Raw genomic sequence first — 22,606 nt, 5'->3', positions numbered from 1 at the left:
AACATAAACTCAGATGTATTCCCAGAGGCCCACAGTGAATAACAAAGACACTCCTATCACTTGGGAAATTCCAAGGATTGAGGGTACTTTCCAGGAACCAGAATCAAAGTCCAGTCAAATTCTTTATTATAGAGCATAAAGTGTACTGAATCGAACAGGTAGAAGGAGCAAGAAAAGCATTCTAGGAAACAGGTGTCTAAAAAGAAAGGCAAGAATAGTCTGCGACTCTCATGGCATAGTAGGGAAACAGCCCCCAGCTAATTGGCTTTGCTATACAATAGTCCTCCTTTAGCTGAGGTTTCACTTTCTGTGGTTTAATTAACTGTAGGACAGTACAATAAGATATTTTGAGGGAGAGATCACATTCACATAACTTTTATTAAGTTGTTCTATTATTGTTAATCTCTTACTGTTCCTAGTTTATAAATTAAACTTTATCATATGTATATACAGGAAAAAACACAGTATATACATGGTTCGGTACTATATGCAGTTTCAGGCATCCACTGGGGGTCTTGGAATGTATTTTCAGCTGATAAGGGAGAACAACTGTACTGGAATGCACCAGCTTTGAGTCAAATAACCAGGGCTCTGACTTTAGCTCCAATGTTCAAACACCTTCCTATTCCAGCAGCATCCGCCCTCATCTAGCATGGCGGCACGAGCTTCTGCGAGTTCACATCCTGGCTACACAGCAGGCGCCTTTCTGGAACCGCCCTCGGGTAGATTCAATTTCTCCGGCGCTCTGTGATGACGCAAAAAACCCGGGCGCATCTTGTAAGCTGGGCAGCCACGTTTGCGCAGGCGCAGCGCGGCCGCGGGTGGGCGGAACCGGTCGGGATGAGTGGCGGAGGGACAGAGACCCCTGTGGGTTGTGAGGCCGCCCCGGGCGGTGGCGGCAAGAAGAGGGACTCCCTGGGAACCGCGGGCTCAGCGCACCTCATTATCAAGGGTACGGAGTGTCAGAGCTATAGTTTCTGGTGGATCCCAGCGTAGCCCCACCTCCCAGGCGGCGCCCTCTGACCCGGGCCGACCCCTGGCTCCCGGGCTGGCGCGCGTGCGTTTGTGCGGGGCGGGGGAGTCGTGGTCGGTCCCAGGCTTTTTCCCCCGCGCCAGATGCGTCCCGCTACAGCCAACCAGCACAACTCCTCGTGCTTCCCCGCTTTCCTCTGCCGTAGCCTGAGCCATCAGGCCCGCCCCCGTCCATTCCCCAAGCTCAGGACCCCTGGGGGCAGAACCTCCTTGGGCAACCTCGCGACCGACGTGTAGTGTAAAGAGCACTGGACCTGGGCGGCGGGAGGCAGTCGCTTAGGAGTTGAGTGACTTCGGGTCATTGGCTTTGTCCACTCTCCTACCCGGTCTGTTCCTGGTGGTGCGAGGAGTAAGTGAGATACACTTATGAAAGCGCTCTATAACACCGTAAAGAGCCATTCACGTTTAGAAATGTACATGTGTCCTGTGTGCTTTGAGCTGGAAGAAGGTTACAACCTAGATTGTCACGGAGCCGGCATTAGGTTTGATTCCTAAAGCTCACAACGCTGTTTCCTGCGGGAAGGTCTTTGACAGTTGAGTTGTAGTTCTTTATATATACCAGATAGTTATGTATAGTGCTTGTATTCATGCGCGTTTTTTTCTACTTGGCATACTTAAGAAGATATGTCCTAATAAAATTCACTAAAATAGAGAAGTGAAGTCTGCCCATCATATGTCTGCAAAAATGAAAAATTTGGAGAACATTACCAGTGAATGAACATGAATAATACATATTCTTACTCAGATTTAATTTCTCAAAGAATTTTGAGATTTACATTTTAAACTACATAGTTGTAACTAAGAATAATAAACTGACTCATCAAAAGACTTAAATTTAGATCTTCATTTCTTAAAGACTTTTTCAGACTTACGAGAACGAGACTTAACAATGAACATTCACCACCTACCTTAACAAACAATTAAAAGCCCCACTGTGTCTTGCTCTAATTGCACTCATTTTCCTCCCTCCTCTCAAGGTAGTCACTATCTGCAATTTGGTGTGTATTAATATTATGCATTTCTTTGTAGTTTTGTTGTTTCTCTATGTCTCTATATCAAAAGGAAGTATTTTGAATATTTTAGAGGTTTATGTAAATGGCTTTAATCCTTCTGAAACCTGCTTTTTAATTATATTTATTATAAAATATGTATTACATTTTTTATTACATTTATGTTGATAAGTGTAAGTCTGGTGTATTTATTTTTAGTTGCTGATTTATAGAATTCCGCTGTATGAGTATGATGAAAGTGTTTCCCTTTTTTCTTTTGATATTACACCAATGCTGTAATAAACATGTTTAAATGGCCTTATTCATTTGTGCAAGAGTTTTCTATGCTACACACCTATGTGTGAAAATGCTAGGTATACAGGTCTTCAGCTTTATTAGATATTGAAAGATTGTTCTGAAAAGTAGTTGTATCAGTGTACACATGAACTGAGTGGATGAGATTTCCTCTTAGTCCATAGTCTAAACTGGATTTTAACCTTCATATCTTCGTAGGGAAGGGAGAGAATAAAACAAGCTAGAGATCATGCCATTTACCATGGATTAACCCTGAATTTCATTTTATCTTTATAGATCTTGGAGAAATTCATTCGAGGCTTTTGGATCACAGACCAGTTATTCAAGGAGAAACTCGTTATTTTGTAAAAGAATTTGAAGTGAGTATTTAAACTTATTTTATAAAAGTACTTCCGTAATTGTTAGTGTGTTATACAGAAGAGAAATTCCCCAGTTTTAAAATCCGATTTCAGTTTATATGTTCATAAAATATATGAAGTAAAAATTATGAAAAAGTAAAAATGCTTGTTTCTAGTGGGATAAGTTCAAGACTAAACAGCAGGAGACGTAAGTTCTGGTGCCTACTCTAGGGTATTTCATGTCTGTTGATCTTGGGTGTTTTTAATCCGTAAAATGAGATATGCTGGGGAAAAAAGGGATTTTAGAGATTGATGGGTCTGGGTTTTCCAGACCCATTTTCTGTATTTTTTTCCTCAATTGAGACATCAGCAGTCACTCAAGCAGTCAAATTAAAACTTGAGAATTATCCTTGGCTATTTCCTTTCTTATAAGTTCCACATTCAGTGACCACATCTTCTAGATGTTACCTAGATGGTTACCTTATAAATGTCCATTCTGTCTGACAGGTGTGCCTGCTTTATCAACCAAGTCAAATCCAGTTTTCACCCTGCTGCCAGAGGAATCTAACATTATTTCACTTTTTAAAACCCTTTGGTAATATTTCTGTCAGTAGGATAAAGTCACAGCATTGTTCTATGACCTGACCTCTGCTTTTCTTGCTTAACCACCTGCCACTCTTTACCTTACATACTATATTCCAGCGATACTGATATACGAACATTCTGCTTCATATTACTGTAGTTTTGTACATGTACAATTGGTTCGTTGTGCTTTGAGCAGTAACTTCTCAAACTACTGTTGGAATGGTAAATGGTGTTACACAAACAGTTCTGTGATTCTGTGTAAGTTGTAGTTTTTTGCAAATGAGACTTACCAGTCAGGATGTATAAACATGCCAAAAGGAGAGAACCTTTTAATAAACCCAGTTGTTACAGAGCAGTCAAGATAGAGGGCCAGAGCTGTTACATTACATAGATAACCATTTCTGGGTGCAAAAGATGCTGTGACTCCCCTGGGCGCAGTGGCTCACGCCTGCAATCCCAGCACTTTGGAAGGCCGAGGCAGGAGAATCATGAGGTCAGGTGTTCACGACCAGCCTGACCAACATGGTGACACCCTGTCTCTACTAAATATACAAAAATTAGCTGGATGTGGTGGCTGGCACCTGTAATCCCAGCTACTCCGGAGGCTGAGGCAGGAGAATCGCTTGAACCTGGGAGGCAGAGGTTGTAGTGAACCAAGATAGCACCATTGCACTCCAGCCTGGGTGACAGAGCAAGACTTCATCTCAAAAGAAGTAAAAATAAAAAGATGTTGTGACTCAAAAACTGCATAATACTGCACAGGGTATGTGCATCTTAGAATATTGTCTGGTACCTAGGAAATTAACTAGGTAAATAACCAAGTTTCTTATATGTGTTAATGTATAACAGATTATACATGTTAACTGGCATGCATAATTGGTTCAGCTAATATGTTAATTTATGTATATAATTGGGTCAGTTAACCTGTTAATTAACGTGTGTTAATTAACATGTATAATTGGTTCATTGTTCATTAAGCAATAAATTCCCACAATCTGATTATACCACATCATCGTTTAAAAATTTTTTTAAGTCTTTTTGATCTCTTTAATCTTTTATTTATTTGTCATTATTTATTAGTCTTATTTGAAATAAGACTAATGTGAGAGAAGATTATCCAGAGACTATTCTCTTACCATGCTGTAAGAGATGATTACCAATTCCTTAGTAAGAAGAAAGTGTAGGCCAGGCGAGATGGCTCACGCCTGTAATCCCAGCACTTTGGGAGGCCAAGGTGGACATTTTCACTTGAGGTCAGGAGTTTGAGACCAGCCTGGCCAACATGGCAAAGCCCCATCTCTACTAAAAAAAAAAAAAAATTTAAAAATTAGCCAGACGTGGGGGCATGTGCCTGTAGCCTCAGCTACTTGGGAGGATGAGGCAGGAGATTCTCTTGAACCCAGGAGGTGGAGGTTGCAATGAGCTGAGACCGGGCTGGTCTTAAAAAAAAAAAAAAAAAAAAAAAGGCTCTGTCTCCAGAAAAAATAAGAAGAAGGAGAAAGTGGAAATTTCTATACAAACTTGCTATAAGATTTTTTACAGTGTGTTATATAAATATGTTCTTAAAATTGTATTGAGTTTTCCATGTATAGTGCGTATTTAGTTCTTCTTAAATGTGGGAGTTATATGGTCTTCTTTTTACTTTACTTCAGCAACCATACTATCAGCAACTCTACCTCCAAAACATATCTTAAATCTTTCTACTTATTCTTCTTGCCACTACTGCCATCCCAACCCAGCTCACAGTCAGCCCTCACCTGGGCATCTGCAGTAGGCTCCTACCTGGTCTCCTGGATTTCAGTCTTATCTCTGTGAAATAACCTTTCCTATACAGTAGCTAAATGGTCTGAAAATCCGATCAGACCATAGCTTTGCTTAGCCTCCTCCCACTGTGGCTTTTCTTTACAGGGACAGTGCACTCCAGCTCCTTGACTGTAGTGAAGAATCCTGGATGATCTCTAACTTCTACTCATCTCTCACATTTTATTGTACAAAACTCCACTCCTTGTGTTTCAGCCACAATGCTTCCTTTTTCTTTAACACATCACGATTGTTACAGCATCAGCAATTCCATCTTCCTAAAATGCTGCTACTTCTCATTATTCGCATGGCTCATTGTTTTTGGTTTAGATTGCAGGTTAAATATCACCTCTGGCCCTTTAATCCAAAGCAGTCACCAGTACACTCTATCATGTCATCCTAGTTTACTTCTTTGTGTAGCACTGTGTTCATTTTCTAAGTCTGTATAATAATTTACCACAAATTTAACAAGGTCAAAACAGCTTACAGTGTAGCAGCTGATTATATAAAGTCAAACAAAATGTGTTGAGCACTTATTTTATGTGAGGCATAATATCAGGAACTGATGATATACCAGTTAATAAGACAGACATAGTCTTATCCTTCATTCTTACAGTGCTTTGTGCTTTGAAGAATGGTCTTTATTATTGAAGAGTGGTCTCTGAAGGGCTGAAGAACATTTCATCAGCTAAGTTTGAGTTGCTTTTCTTGAAAAGTACTTGACTCAGTCTTTTCACACAGTGACCAACATAAGACCAATTAGTCTTCCCTCCGCAGTGGGTCTTCCTGAGGGTTTAGAGTAGCACAGTAACTTTCCTATGTCTCAGGCTCAACTGCCTTTTCTGTCTATTGCACACAAATACCTCCTCTCAAATTGTTTTAGAGGCTTTAGGTTTGAATATACATCTGCATTATTTATAATTCTTTTTTTTTTTTTTTTTTGAGATCAAGTTTTGCTCTCGTTGCCCAGGCTAGAGTGCAGTGGCAAGATCCTGGCTCACTGCAACCTCCGTCTCCCAGGTTCAAGTGATTCTCCTGCCTCAGTCTCACAAGTAGCTGGGATAACTGGCATGCCCCACCATGCCCAGCTAATTTTGTATTTTTAGTAGAAATGGGGTTTCTTCATGTTAGTCAGGTTGGTCTCAAACTCCTGGCCTCAGGTGATCCTCCTGCCTCAGCCTCCCAAAGTGCTGGGATTACAGGCATGAGCCACCACGCCCGGCCTATTTATACTTCTTTTCTGTCTTGGCTGAAACAGTGATACCAGATGTGGTCTTTGCCCAAAGTGGCATGGTTAGACAGAGAGAGAAGAGTGGTGAAGCAGAGCTGATGGTACCTTCTGGAAGTTTTATCTTTCTGTACCATTTAAATATAGGTCAGTTTAGGAAATACTGGCTAGCACTTAAAGCTCAAGTTGCTTATATGTTTAAAAAACTTAATGTCTATGGCAACAATGACCTTTTTCTTCATAAAATTTTATTTGTAAAAGAAGGGAATAAGTACCACATGGTGGCAGCATTACTTAAATTATTGAAGTACTGTTAAGCTATTTTAAGGTCTCTGTTTTCGTTAGTATTTAAGGACAGTTGACTGTCTTTCTCCCGACTTTATCCAAACTGTTTTTCCCTCGATTCCAATGAACATTATGGACAGAGATTGCTAAGGATCTCACCTTTCAGAGGGAGTCCTTCCAGTGAGTATTAATGTAATAGTGTCAGTGGGCAAAGGCGTTGCCCTCTGTGCCACTGTCTTTCTAGCCTTATAGGAACTGTTATGGCCTTTCACGTGTGGAGCAGAGCAGAGACTCATGGTAATCAACAAGTGTTTAGACATGCTTGTGGAGTATATAGTCCTGTTAATTAATGTGTATAATTTAGTTTTTAGCAAACTTTATTCATGTAGTGCTTTATGGAATAGTTACTGAATACCTATGTATATCAGTAAGGAATGTGTTTAGTTAATAGTGACAGATATCTGAAAAATAGTGGATTTAACAAGTGCATAATTTTGTATCACAATAATGCAGAGTATAGAGTTAGCTTAGGGCTAGAATGGTGGCTCTGTGATGTCAGCTTTTTCTTCCAGTTTTACCTTGTATCCTCCTGGGATTGTTGCCTTTGTCCTTATGCTTACAAGGTAGCTTTTTTTTATTTTTGTTTTGGGACAGGGTCATGCTCTGTCACCCAGGCTGGAATGCAGTGGCACGATCATGGCTTCCTGTAGCCTCGACCTCCTGGGTTCAGGCAGTCTTCTTCCTTCAGCCTCCCAAGTAACTGGGACCACAGTAACCTGTCCTCTGAATGGAGCTGCCTCGCTCCCCTCTCTGTTCTTAGTTGTGTTTGGCTTTGAATTGAGAGACCATTTTCTTGTACATTTAAATTAGTCTGCCATAAGGAATGCAGCCGTTTTCCCTATTCTCTCTTGATTCTTCCAGATTACAATGCCATGGCTGGCTAATTTTTCTAATTTTTATTTTTATAGAGACAGGGGCTCACTATGTTGCCCATGTGGGACTTGAACTTCTGGGCTCAATTGTTCCTCTCACCCTAGTCTCCAAAGTACTGGGATTATAAGCATGAGCCACCATTCTGGGCCTACAAGGTGACTTTTGGACCTCCAGTCATTACATGTGCATTTCATGTAGCTAAAAGGAAGGCAGGTGGGAAACAGCTGGCAGCCTCTGTTACAGGCATGTTACCACTCCAAATAAAATTCAGGTGTTGATAGCAAGAGAGAAGAGGATGAAGGCAGAGGAACCTGTCATACCAGACATGTAAAAATAAACAAGAAACAGTTCCTACCTCTGTGAGGTTTACCATTTAGGGAGAAGAATGGCATGTAAACAAAGAATCATCATGATGTAATTTTTTTTTTTTTTCTTTGAGACAGAGTTTCGCTCTTGTTACCCAGGCTGGAGTGCAATGGCGCGATCTCGGCTCACCGCAACCTCCGCCTCCTGGGTTCAGGCAATTCTCCTGTCTCAGCCTCCTGAGTAGCTGGGATTACAGGCACGTGCCACCATGCCCAGCTAATTTTTTTGTATCTTTAGTAGAGACGGGGTTTCACCATGTTGACCAGAATGGTCTCGATCTCTTGACCTCGTGATCCACCCGCCTCAGCCTCCCAAAGTGCTGGGATTACAGGCTTGAGCCACCGTGCCTGGCTATGATGTAATTATTATAATCAAATAAGTACAAAAAACTTGAGAGCCCAGAGGAGGAAACAACTCCAGAAGCAACTTCTAAAAGAGCTCAGGGAAATTTTCATAGAATGTGGATAATGTTTGGACTGAAAGAAAAATAGGTGTTAGGAAAAATGAAGGAAATGTTGGTCCAAATTAGAGGCAAAAAGAGAAGTGTTTAATAGTGCAATAATTATAGGAGTTGAGAGGGATTGTTATAATTAATTCCAACATTGAGTTAAATTGATCAGGAGAAAATTCTTCAAAAGGCAGGACAAACAAGAATTTCACTTGACATCTTGATTTCTTGTTTTTAGTTAAGATTACTAGAGACACTGTCAGATTATTAAATATCAGGTTAAAACATCATTTTATCAGACTATCTGTTCCATATAACACGTGATAAGTATACGTATACACTGTATGGTTTTAAATCTTGTGATTGAAAGAAAAATTTAAATGGTATCAGTCTCTTATTTTCTCCCTAATGCTATCAGGTTACATCAGAAACCAAGCTTTATGAGTGCTGAGCTTTGCTCTGAGGATTTTTATGCCAGAAACCATATACATATATAAATAAACAAATGTTAGTTTATAATCTCCCTTGTATGGTAAGTGTGGACAGTACCCCTCAGTTAAAAATACCAGCATAAAAACAAACGCATACCAGATAGTGAGTTTAAGGGAAGAGACTTTCTAACACCTTTTTTGTGTAATGTGTGTAATAGTGTCATGGGATGGTTTTTGTTTTTGTTTTGAGACAGAATTTTGCTCTTGTTGCCCAGGCTGGAGTGCAGTGGCATGATCTCAGCTTACTGCAACCTCTGCCTCCCGGGTTTAAGCGATTCTCCTGCGTCAGCCTCCCAAGTAGCTGGGATTACAGGCATATGCCACCATGCCCGCTAATTTTTGTATTTTTAGTGCAGATGGGGTTTCACTAGGTTGGTCAGGCTGGTCTTGAACTCCTGATCTTAGGTGATCCAACTGCCTTGGCCTCCCAAAGTGCTGGTATTACAGGCATGAGCCACTGTGCCAGACCTTATTGTCTTTTAAATTAATTATTAATGGGCTGTTAGAGAGGTATAGCTACTAATTCATTACTATGTGTAACTACTAGTTTACCTGCTACAATAAATAACCCTGTAAATAAGTGGTTCTTTACTTTAGTAGGTCATGGACTCCTTTAAGAATGTTTCCCCCCCCCCAAAAAAAATGCATAGAGAACATATGTATTCAATTTGACTACAATTTCATGAGCACCCTGGAACCCCAAAGCCCACCCATAGGCCCCAGAATAATAACCTGTCCTCTGAATGGAGCTGCATAGCTCCCCTCTCTGTTCTTAGTTGTGGTTGTCTTTGAATTGAGAGACCATTTTCTTGTACATGTAAGTTAGTCTGCCATAAACAATGAAGTAGTTTCATTGTAATTCTCCAAATTACAGTGCCATCTGAAGAAGGTAGCGTGGCTGTGGCACAGTTTTATGTTTTGCTTTTTTCTCTTTGAATATGTCTAAAAATAGAGCAATTAGCATAGCAAAGCCAATCTACATGTGTAATAAAACCAGGTGACAGTATCCCCATGATACCAATGGCCAAGTCACCAACAGCTAAAAGGGTTCTGTGGTATCAGAACTGCCAGAGGGAGTGGAAAGAATGCAGAGGGCCTTGTGAGAGCCTTAAGTGCTAGACAACCTCAGAATTCCCACCAGATATATTTGGGAAGCCTGATGGGTGTTTTAGTCTGTTTTGTGATGCTATAGCAGAAATCCTGAAACTAAGTGATTTATAATGAGGAGAAATGTATTTGGCTGACAGTTCTGGAGACTGGGAAGTCATCAAGGGGGTTCATCTGGTGAGTGCCTTCTGACTCTGTCATCCTATGGTGGGAGGCAGAAGGCAAAAAAGGTGAGGGCAGAAACTTGTCTACTTATAAGGAACCCATTCTTTTGATAACGGCATTAATCCATTCCTGAGGGCACATTCCTCATGAACTAATCACCTCCCCTTAGGCCTCACCTCCCAACACTGTGGCATTGGGCATTATGTTTCCAGGACATAGGTTTGGGGGATACATTCAAACCATAGCAATGGGCCATTTGGAGAGCAGCAGCAGAAACTCGGAGGGACTTCACAGGCTCCAACTTCAGAGTGGGTGCTAGGGGGCTGTAGGAAAGCTTAATGGTGCTGAAGCAGTCCGAGGCTGTTACTCCCAAACCAAAACACTCTTTCACAATCATGTTTTGCACTGTAGAGAAACTTTAGGAAACTGAACACTTTGAGAAACAGTACAAAAGGGAGTTCTACGACTCTGAAGTTAAAAAGGCTGTTCTGACCACCCCTCCCTTCTAAAATAGTGCAAAACTAATTTCACTGAAAATTGAGCAAATGTGAAATCCCACACAATTTATTAGAGGATAAAGAACTAAATAATACTCCTCAAGGAAATAAGAAAGATTTGACCACACAAAAAATAAAACTATAACCTAATATTTTATTTTATATACTTTTTGAGGTGGAGTCTCACTCTTTTCCCAGCCTGGAATGCAGTAGTGCAATCTTGACTCACTGCAATCTTTACCTCCCGGTTCAAGTGATTCTCGTGCCTCAACTTGTTGAGTAGCTCGAATTACAGGCAAATGCCAGCACACTGGCTGATTTTTGTATTTCTTTTTTTTTTTTGAGACGGAGTTTCGCTCTTGTTACCCAGGCTGGAGTGCAATGGCGCGATCTCGGCTCACCGCAACCTCCACCTCCCGGGCTCAGGCAGTTCTCCTGCCTCAGCCTCCTAAGTAGCTGGGATTACAGGCACGCGCCACCATGCCCAGCTAATTTTTTGTATTTTTAGTAGAGAAGGGGTTTCACCATGTTGACCAGGATGGTCTCGATCTCTCGACCTTGTGATCCACCCGCCTTGGCCTCCCAAAGTGCTAGGATTACAGGCTTGAGCCACCGCGCCCGGCCCTGATTTTTGTATTTCTTAGTAGAAACAGGGTTTCACCATGTTAGCCAGGCTGATCTTGAACTCATGACCTCAGGTGATCCACCCGCCTCAGCTTCCCAAAATACTGGGATTACAGTCATTAGCCACCATGCTCAGCCAAGCTAGTATTTTAACATGAGCTCCAGGAGCATATGAAAATTATAGAAGCAAGGAAAGAACAATATAACTCATAAAAGGAAAAACTCAGAAATGATCAGGTAAAATAGAAACAGCAAAAATAAAAGGTAAGGTGAAATAGTTCAGGAAAAAGAAATTTAAAGGCATTTCATAAATGAAAACTAAACTAAAAGGAACACAAGTAAATAAACAACTGAAGAGTCCTTAAGTGAAGTTGAAAATTGAAATGAAAAAATTGAAATATGTGTGATAATGAGCGGCTAGATTTTAAAGCAATATAATAGAGTAAATATAAAATATAAATATGAAAACTAGAAGTAAAAAAACAAAAACAAACCTTGAAGTAAAATACTACTAAAATTATATTGAAGGGCACACTACATTCAGGGAAAGTAACCCAGAATAGATGACACTGAGATAATTACCGATACATCCATTAGACTTTATAGAAAAAAGTCCTTTGGGCATCCAGACAAAATGTCCAAGTCCTTTATAAGGAGCAAGGAAACACAATAGTTAACAGATGTATCTTATCTCATGCCAGAAGACAATGGAATAACAGCCAAGGATTTTATATCCAGCCAAACTGACTCCCAGGTACAGGAACCATACACACTTAGGTCATGCAAGGACTCTGGGATGATTGTTCCAATGACCCTTTCCTTTTTTTTTTTTTTTTTTTTGAAGTCACTCATCAAAGGGAATCTGGGGGATGCAAGATGCAATTCTGCAGAATGGATAGGGGAGTTGTGGAACTCTTGGGAATAAGCAGCAGAGCCGCATTCCACCTCATCACTGCTTAAATCTTTGAGAAAATTTTTTTTTTTTTTTTTTTTTTTTTAAAGAATAAAGAAGAGGAAGAAAGAGAAAGAGGAAGAGGGAGAGAGTATGGGGGTATTGCTTTATTGCCCGGGCTAGAATGCAGTCTAAATATGGGTAGGCCTATAATTGTCCTTAATAATGGAGACATGAAAGAAAATGAGGGAAGAGAATAGCAATCAAGGAGCCAACCAAGATTTCTTTTAAACTTCTAAGTTGATATGATGTGGTACTGATAAGAGTGTATATTTTGTATATTTGAAGTGGAGAGTTCTATAAATGTTAATTACATTTACTTGTTCCAGATCTGAGTTCAAGTCCTGAATATCGTTGTTAATTTTCTGTCTCATTGATCTGTCTAATATTAATGTTGAAGTCTCCCACTATTATTATGTGGGAGTCTAAGTCTCTTTATAAGTCTTGTATGTCTGCGTATTCCTGTATTGGGTGCGTATATGTTTAGGATCTTTAGCTCTTCTTGTTGTTGCATTGATCCTTTTATCATTATATGATGTCCTTCTTTGCTTCTTTTGATCTTTGTTGCTTAATTGTAACTTCTGCTTTTTATTTATTTATTTTAGCTCTCTGTTTGGTTGGTAAATCTTTCTCCATCCCTTGTTTGGAGTCTTTGTGTATCCTTGAATGTGAGATGGATCTGGATGCAGCATACTGATGGGTCTTAGTTTTTTATTCAAATTGCCTGTCTTTGGATTGGGGGATTTAGTCAATTTAAATTTAGAATTAATAATAATATATGTGAGTTTAATACTGCCATTAGCTGGCTATTTTGTCCATTAGTTGATGTATATTCTTCATTATATTGATGCTCTTTTTGATAATTTTTTAGAAAGGCTGATACTGTTTGTTCCTTTCATATGTGTAGTGGTTCTTTCAGAAGCTCTTGTAAAGCAGGCCTGGTGGTGATGAAATCTCTGAGTGCTTGCTTATTCACAAAAAACTTTATTTTTCCTTCACTTGTGAAGCTTAGTTTGGCTGGATGTGAAATTCTGGGTTGAAAGTTCTTTTCTTTAAGGATGTTGAATATTGGCCCCCACTCTCTTCTGGCTTGTAGGGTTTCTGCTGAGAGATCTGCTGTAAGTCTGATAGGCTTCCCTTTGTGGGTAACCTGACCTTTCTCTCTGGCTGCCCTTAGTATTTTCTCCTTCATTTCAACCCTGGTGAATCTGACGATTATGTGCCTTGGAGTTGCTCTTCTTGAGGAATATCTCTGTGGTGTTCGCTGTATTACCTGGAGTTGAATATTATCCTGCCTTACTAGGCTGGGAAAATTTTCCTGAATAATGTCCTGAAGCGTATTTTCCAGCTTGGATTCATTCTCTTCATCACATTCAGGTACACCTATCAAGCGTAGATTAGGTCTTTTCACATAGTCCCATATTTCTTGGAGACTTTGCTCGTTCCTTTTTATCCTTTTTCCTCTAATCTTGTCTTCTTGTTTTATTTCATTGAGTTGGTCTTCGACCTCTGAAATACTTTCTTCTGCTTGATCAATTCGGCTGTTAAAACTTGTGCATACTTCACGTAGTTCTCGTATTGTGTTTTTCAGCTCCATCAATTCACTTATATTCCTCTCTAAATTGTGTATTCTTATTAACATTTCGTCAAATCTTTTTTCAAAGTTCTTAGTTGCTTTAGTTAAAACAAGTTCTTTTAATTCACAGAAGTTTCTCATTATCCACATTTTGAAGCCTGCTTCTGTAATTGGAACACACTCGTTCTCCATCAAGCCTTGTTCCGTTGCTGATGAGGAACTGTGATCCCCCAGTGAGGGAGAGGCGTTCTGATCTTGGGTATTCTCAGCCTTTTTTGGCTGTTTTCTTCCCTTCGTTGTAGATTTATCCATCTGTGGTCTTTATAATTACCGTCTTTGTAATTGGGTTTCTGAGTGGACGTCCAACTTACTGATTCTCAGTGCCGAAATCTGAGCAACCCACTGCGCCGACCAAATCAGCGGCGTTAAGATTGATGGTGCTTTTCCGACTCTGCACCAAGAACCGTCGCTCCAAGGCGCCGGCAAAACCGCCTCGCCAGTCACAAGAGTCGCGCTGGCGACCCGTGGGGCTCCTCCGCTGGGAATCTCCTGGTGCCTGATCAACAAGAATTCATGTGAAGGTGTGGCGTCCTCTCGTTCTTTGCGCTTTCAGTGGGAGCTACGATCCCGAGCTGTTAGTGATCAGCCATCTTGGATCTCTCTCCAATGACCCTTTCCTAAGGAAAGAATTTCAGCCACGCAAAATGATTAGAGAGGCTTCTACCTAACAATAGTTAGTAAGCATTCAATGCACATTTACTTACAGAATGATGAATAAACCGTAAAGGCAGACAATGTAATATCCAGTGGCTCTATGTTCTGACTGTGAAGATATAGTATAATTCTTAGAAAATAGAAGGAGATGGTGAGGGCATGTGAAATTAGGATTTCCTTACTGATTGCCTGTAAATATTAACTGGAAGCAAAAGGATGCTATTTCAAACTGGATCCCAAAAAGGAGAGAAAAGCTGGGAAGAGATAAGATTATCACCTAGTATTAATATTGCTATAAATAGGGAACTGATAAATAATCACCAAAAAAGTGACGGTATTATATACAAAGGTATCATATAAAGTATAGTTTGGGTGTCCCTAGTCAAAAATTCCAAAATCCAGAATGTTTCAATGAGCATTTTCTTTGAGCATCATATTAGCACTCAAAAAGTTTTGGATTTTGGAGCATTTCAGATTTTGGATTTTCAGGTTAAGGATACTTGATCTGTATTAGTGTAAACATAACCATGAGAACAAGAATACCAACTTTTCTAAATACTGAAAGATATACCAAAAAGAGAGAACAAAGACCACATAAAGATCTTACATATGTATTAGATGTGTGTGTTTCTGAATTTGACTCATGAAGTGAAATAAGAAAAGTATGTATATCATGTTTTTGTTTAACAAAGAGGGAATTTTGGCTGGGCATGGTGGCTCATGCCTCTAATCCCAGCACTTTGAGAGACCAAGGCAGGTGGATCATCTTAGGTCAGGAGTTCAAAACCAGCCTGGTCAACATGATGAAGCCCCATCTCTACTAAAAACGCAAAAAATTAGCTGGGCGTGGTGGTGCATGCCTGTAATCCCAGCTACTCAGGAGGCTGAGGTAGGAGAATTGCTTGAACCTGGGAGGTGGAGGTTGCAGTGAGCTGAGATCATGCCATTGTACTCCAGCCTGGGCAACAAGAGTGAAACTCCATCTTAAAAAAAAGGAATTTAAAAATACGTATAATATATTGGTATATTTCAGAAATATTGTGGGTCTGGTTACAAGCCTCTGCAATGAAGTGAATATTGCAATAAAGCAAGTTAAACAAATTTCTTGGGTACCCAATTAATAGAAAAGTATGTTTACCTTATACCATAGTCTATTAAGTTTGCAGTAGTATCATGTCAAAAAAACAATGTACATACCTTAATTAAAAAATACTTTCTTGCTAAGGCTGGTAATCATCTGAGCCTTCAGCAAGTCATAATCTTTTTGCTAATGGAGAATCTTGTTTCGATGTTGATGACTGCTGACTGATCAGGGTGGTGGTTGCTGAAGGTTGGGATAGCTGTGGCAGTTTCTTAAAATAAGACAGCAATGAAGTTTCCCACATCAATGGACTCTTCCTTCTACAAAGATTTCTCTGTAGTATGAGATGCTGCTTGGTAGCATTTTACCCACAGTTGAAGTTTTTTCAAAATTTCAGTCCTCTCAAACCCTGCTGCTGCTTTATTATTTAAGTCTGTAATATTCTGAACCTTTTATTGTCATATTAATAGTGTTCACAGCATTCTCAACATGTCTTTCTAAGTGTAGTCATTTCTAGCTTTTGATTAAGATGAGAGTTGTATGACTCTTACTTTACTTGAACATGTAGAAGCCATTGTAGGGTTACTAATTGGCCTAATTTCACCAGGAGTAGATTCCATCCCAAGAAACTGCGTTCTTTGTTCATCCATAAGAAGCAACTCCTCATCTGTTCAAGTTTTATTATGAGACTGCAGCAATTCTGTCATATCTTCAGGCTCCACTTCTAATTGTTTTGCTTTTTCCACCTTATCTGTAATGGTTTCCTCAGCTGAAGTCTAGAACCCCTCAGAGTCATCCATGACAGTTGGAATCAACTTTTTCCAGGCTTCTGTTGTATACTTCTGTTGATACTTTAACCTCTTCCCATGAATCATTAATGTTCTTGATGACATCTAGAATGGTAAATCCTTTCCAGAAGATTTTCAGTTTACTTTGCCCAGATCCATCAGTGAAATCACTGTGGCAGCTATTAAGAAAATTATTTTTTAAATAATAAGTCTTGAAAGTCAAAATGATTCCTTAATCCGTGGCTGTAGAATGGATATTGTATTAGCAGACATGAAAACAACATTGATCTTCTTGTATATCTCCATCAGAGCTCTAGGGTAACCAGTTGCATTGTCATTGAGCAGTAATATTTTGAGAGGACTCTTTTTTTCTGAGCAGTAGGTCTCAACAGTGGGCTTCAGTAAACCATACTGTAAATATATGTGCTGTCATCCAGGCTTTGTTGTTCCTTTTATAAAGCACAGGGAGAGTAGATTTAGCATAAGTTTTTAGGGCCCAAGGATTTTTGGAATGGTACGTGAGCACTGGCTTCAGCTTCAAGTCACCAGCTTCATTAATCCCTAACAAAAGAGTTAGCTCATCCTTTGAAGCTCTGAACCCAGACTGACTTCTCCTCTCAAGCCGTGAAAGTCCTAGGTGGCATCTTCTGCTAACAGCAGGCTGTTTTATATACATTGAAAATCTATTGTTTAGTGTAGCCACCTACGAATCATTAATGTTCATGATTCATTAATGTTCAGTTGGTGACAATGGTCTTAGCTAGATCTTGCAGTCTATATTAGCACTTACAGCTTCACTTTGTACTTGTATGTTATGGAGATGGTGTCTTTCCTTAAATCTCATGAACCAACCTCTGCTGGCTTGGCTTCAGACCTTCTGCAGCTTCTTCACCTGTCTCAACCTTCATAGAATTGAAGAGAATTAGGACCTTCCTCTGGATTATGCTTTGGCTTAAAAGAATGTTGTGGCTGGTTTCATCTTCTATCCAGACCACTCAAACTTTCTCCTTATTAACAGCCTAAAGGCTGTTTCACTTTCATATCATTAATATGTTCAGTGAAATAACATTTATAATTTTCTTCAAGAATGTTTCTTTTCCACCAGGTGCAGTGGCTCACACCTATAATCCTGTAGCACTTTGGGAGGCTAAGGCAGGTGGATCACCTGAGGTCAGGAGTTCTAGACCAGCCTGGCCAACATGGTGAAACACCATCTCTAAAAATACAAAAAAAAAAAAAATTAGCCAGGCATGGTGGCACATGCCTGTATCCCAGCTACTCAGGAGGCTGAGGCATGAGAATCACTTGAACCCAGGTGGCAAATTTTGGGAAAAAAAAATATTTTTCTTTTCCATTCTCACCTTGGCTAAATATCTGGTTCAAAAGGCCTCATGTTCATCCTGTTTTGGCTTTTAACATGTCCTCCTCACTAAGTGTAATCATTTCCATCTTTTGATTAAAGTCAGAGATGTATGACTCTTTCTTTACTTGAACACTTAGACGCCATTGTGGGGTTATTAATTGGCCTAATATCAGTGTGTCTTGGGGAATACGGAGGCCTAAGGAGAGGGAAAGAGATGGGGCAATGGCTGGTCAGTGGAGCAGTCAGAACAAACCCAACATTTATAGAAGTTCATGGTCGGCCGGGCGCGGTGGCTCAAGCCTGTAATCCCAGCACTTTGGGAGGCCGAGGTGGGTGGATCACGAGGTCGAGAGATCGAGACCATCCTGGTCAACATGGTGAAACCCCATCTCTACTAAAAATACAAAAAATTAGCTGGGCATGGTGGCGCGTGCCTGTAATCCCAGCTACTCAGGAGGCTGAGGCAGGAGAATTGCCTGAACCCAGGAGGCGGAGGTTGCGGTGAGCCGAGATCGCGCCATTGCACTCCAGCCTGGGTAACAAGAGTGGAACTCCGTCTCAAAAAAAAAAAAAAAAAAGAAGTTCATGGTCTTACATGACTGTGGTTTGTGATACCTCAAAACTATGATGACAGTAACATCAAAGGTCACTGATCACAGATCACCGTAACAGGTGTAATAGTAATGAAAACTTGTGAAATATTATGAGAATTACTCAAATGTGACACAGGAACACAAATGATGAGGAAATATGGCACCAATAGGCATGCCTGAAACAGGGTTGCACAAACCTTCAATTCGTAAAAACAAACAAACAAACAAACAAAAAAACACATAGTATCTGTGAGGCACAGTAAAGTAAGGTATGCTTGTGTACACTTAGAAGTGTATACATGGGACAGTCACGGTGGCTCACTCCTATAATCCCAGCACTTTGGGAAGCTGAGGTAGATGGATCACTTGAGCTCAGGAGTTTGACACTAGTCTTGGGAAACATGATGATACCCTGTCTCAACAAAAAATACAAAAATTAGCTGTGAATAGTGGCTCATGTCTGTTCTCTCAGCTACTTGGAGGCTGAAGCAGGAAGATCTCTTGAACCCAGAAAGTGGAGGTTGCAATGAGACAGGATCTCACCACTGTACTCCAGCCTGGGCAACAGAGTGACACCCTATCTCAAAAAATACATATACACACATTCACATGTATACATTTATACATGCATGTGTATACTTAACAGTGGTTAGCTAAATTGTTAATAATTGCCTAAAGGGAAAGCTATGGAGGAAATGGGGTGCAAAGGATAGGAGTAGAAGCTAGACTTCTTTGAATATATTTTGTTTTACAGATACAGATTTAAGGCACAAGCCTATGTTTTTGGATAGTGACATTGCTACTCAGAGAGAAATTGTTCCATGCAGTTTCAAGGCACAGTGATTTGACTTTACATCCTAGTGAAATGTACTTTCAAAATAATTTTTAAAAATCTTAAATTTTTTTTAGTAATTATTTTGCTGATGCTAGTATTGGTATTATTATTCGATTGAATCAGTAATAAAACAGTTATGTTGGTGTTTTTATAACTGGAAAGAAACAGATAAGACAGAAGAGGGTCATTAGAAATTCTGTGGTCTTGAATTTGACTATCAATATGAACTCAAGATATATCTATTCTTTTTAAAAATACATATTTCCTAGCCTTGCTCACTGAAAAGTTAGAAACAGTGACCAACCTAATAGCAGTGAGCAGCCCTTGTGCTCCGTCTCCAAATTCCATTTCTATATCCCAGTGGGAGTTAGACACCTGCTCATTCCAAGTCCAGAGCAGGAAATGCAGAGGGTGAACCTGGAGCATCAGGTCATGCCAGAAAGCAAATGAAGTACTACAAAATACTAGAGTTTTGTCGGAGCCAGCTTGACTAGGCTCCCACTGGACAAAGCTGAGATCATCTGAGTACCAGTTATCTGGGCAAAAGACCTCACATTCCTCCTGTGAGAAATACTGCAATGGATTGAAAAACTTCAAATATCTTTAAATCTGTGTGTCATAGGGATATGTACAAACAGACAAAAGACTCTTTTTAATCATGTTTAGTGGATACTAGGGAGCCAACTCATTGTTTTTGAAACTGGTAAATAAGGGAGAAAGAATCAAGTGTTTTATTTTGCCTTTTGTATGTGAACATTCCTCAGAGTAACCAAGTTGTTGATGGAGGCAGTTTCTCTTCATAGAGTATTTCTGCTAGTAAACAAAGACAGAATGCTACCAAGATGCTGTCAGAGTATACAACTCATATCTGAAACATTATTGCGAACAGAAAACAGAACCCTGAATTTTATCAAGGCTTTAGTTCTAACGACTAATTTACAGGAAAGAGAAGAGACAAAGGAGTATGTTAAATTACACCATGGGGATTCATTCAGCAAACAACAGACTGTGGGAAACTGTGCAGAACAAATGACTCACTTTTTTCCAACAAATTGCAAGGGAAAACAGTGAAAGGGGAAAGCTATTGGTTAAAAAGGACTTAAGAAACATATTAAAATTATGGTATATAAAACTTGTTTAGGTTGTGGTTCGAACAGACTGGGGAATTAAAAAAATAGGACATTTGAGGGAATGTGAACACTACTTTCAAATTTCATGATATTAAAAATTGTTGGCCAAGTGTGGTCAACAAATGTCTTTTATAGAGACATGGGTCAACCCTGTCTCTATAAAAAATACAAAAATTAGTTAAGTATCATAATGTGTGCCTGTAGTCCCAGCTACTTGGAAGGCTGAGGTAGGAGGATCACTTGAGCCAGGGAGGCAGAGGTTGCAGTGAGCCGAGATCATGCTGTTGCACTCCAGCCTGGAAAACAGAGACAGACTCTGTCTCACACACACACACACACACACACACACATACACACATTACTATGTGTGTATGTGTGTGTGAGAGAGGTGGTCTTATTATTTAAGACGAGTCTTGTGTTTTAAAGATACTAATATATGTTGAGACCAAGCATGGTGGCTCATGCGTATAATTCCAGTACTTTGGGAGTCCAGGGTGGGAAGATTGCTTGAGCCCAGGAGTTTTAGGCCAGCCTGGACAATAAAACGAGACCCTGTCTTTACAAAAAAGTTAAAAAAAGAAGAAAAGAGCGAGGTGTGGTGGTGTGCGCCAGTAGTCCCAGCTAGTTGGAGGCTGAGGCAGGAGGATTGCTTGAGCCCGGGAGTTCAAGGCTGCAGTAGCCATGATCACATCACTGCACTCGAGCTCACATCACTGCACTCCAGCAGTGGTGTGATCTCAGCAACTGAACAAGACCCTGTCTCTACAACAACAAAAAAGATACAGATTGAAATATTTACAGTTGGAATGATATACTTTCTAGGAAATGATATACTTTCTAGGATTTGCTTCAAAATAATCTAGAGGGGATGAGGTATGGAGCATTATGGCGGGGGAATCAGTCATGAGAATTGCTGAAGCTTGGTGATAAGTATATAAGACTTCATTATATTATTCTCTCACAACTTTTTTGTAAGTTGTTAATTTTTTATTATTTGAAAATTAGAAAAAGAAGCTAGCCATATAAGAATGGTTCAAAAAAAGATAAAAAACCTCAGTAACATAACTAACCTATTATTTTTTTCATAGTCAAGTTTACCACTCTTTTATAGTAAACTTTTTGTTTTGTGTTAATTTTAGATTTGTAGAAAAATTGCAAAGATAGAACAGAGAATTCCCATATACCCCTGTATTCGTTTTCATGCTGCTGATAAAAATATACCCAAGACTGGGAAGAAAAAGAGGTTTAATTGGACTTACTGGGGAGACCTCAGAATCATGTGGGAGGCTAAAGGCACTTCTTACATGGTGGCAGCAAGCAAAAATGAGAAAGAAGCAAAAGCAGAAACCCGTGATAAGCCCATCAGATCTCATGAGACTTATTCCCTGTCATGAAAATAATATGGAAAATACTGGCCCCCGTAATTTAATTACTCCCCCCTGGGTCCCTCCCACAACACATGGGAATTCTGGGAGATACAATTCAAGTTGAGATTTGGGTGGGGATACAGCCAAACCATATCATTCTGTCCCTGGCCCCTCTAAATCTCACGTCCTCACATTTCAAAACCAATCATGCCTTCCCAGTGGTCCCCCAGAGTCTTAACTCATTTTAGCATTAATCCCAAAAGTCCACAGTCCAAAGTCTCATCTGAGACAAGGCAAGTCCCTTCCACCTATGAGCCTGTAAAATCACAAGCAAGCTAGTTACTTTCTAGATACAGTGAGGGTACAGGTATTGGGTAAATACAGCCATTCCAAATGGGAGAAATTGGCCAAAACAAAGTGGTTACCAGCCCTATGCAAGTTCAAAATCCAGCAGGGCAGTCAAATTTTAAAGCTCCAAACAATCTCTGTTGACTTCAGGTCTCACATCAAGGTCACGCTGATTCAAGAGGTGAGTTCCCATGGTCTTGGGACACTCCACCCTGTGGCTTTGCAGGGTACACCTTCCCTCCTGGCTGCTTTCACAGGCTGGCATTGAGTTTCTTTGGCTTTTCCAGGTACATAGTGCAAGCTGTCTGGAGGACGGTGGCCCTCTTCTCACAGCTCCACTAGGCAGTGCCCCAGCAGGGACTCTGTGTGGGAGCTCCAACCCCACATTTCCTTTCCACACTGCCCTAGCAGAGGTTCTCCATCATGGCCCTGCCCCTGCAGCAAACTTTTGCCTGGGTATCGAGGCATTTCCATACATCTTCTAAAATCTAGGCAGAGGTTCTCAAATTTCAGTTTTTGACTTCTGTGCACTCACAGGATCAACATCACATGGAAGCTGCCAAGGCATGGGGCTTCCACCCTCTGAAGCCACAACCTAAGCTGTACGTTGGCCTCTTTCAGCCACAACTGGAGTGGCTGGGACACAGGGCACCAAG

At 40.2% G+C, this 22,606-nt stretch overlaps 1 protein-coding gene across 2 annotated transcripts in view; it reads left to right on the top strand.

Annotated features, from left to right (window-relative positions):
* Nucleotides 1-788: 788 nt before the first annotated feature.
* BLOC1S5 (biogenesis of lysosomal organelles complex 1 subunit 5) overlaps nt 789-22,606 on the top strand; it is a 60,828-nt gene continuing 39,010 nt past the window's right edge. The window contains exons 1-2 of one of the 2 annotated variants that reach the window (XM_074398422.1): nt 789-952; nt 2,613-2,695. In XM_074398422.1, the coding sequence (XP_074254523.1) occupies nt 841-952; nt 2,613-2,695 (195 nt within the window). In that variant the 5' untranslated portion in view covers nt 789-840. The remainder of the gene's footprint in view (nt 953-2,612; nt 2,696-22,606) is intronic. The other variant, XM_003927364.3, reaches the window with a different exon arrangement.

The sequence above is a fragment of the Saimiri boliviensis genome, chromosome 4, assembly GCF_048565385.1.
Source record: "Saimiri boliviensis isolate mSaiBol1 chromosome 4, mSaiBol1.pri, whole genome shotgun sequence".
Classification (NCBI taxonomy): Eukaryota; Metazoa; Chordata; class Mammalia; order Primates; family Cebidae; genus Saimiri; species Saimiri boliviensis.
This window is presented reverse-complemented; position numbering and strand designations above follow the sequence as displayed.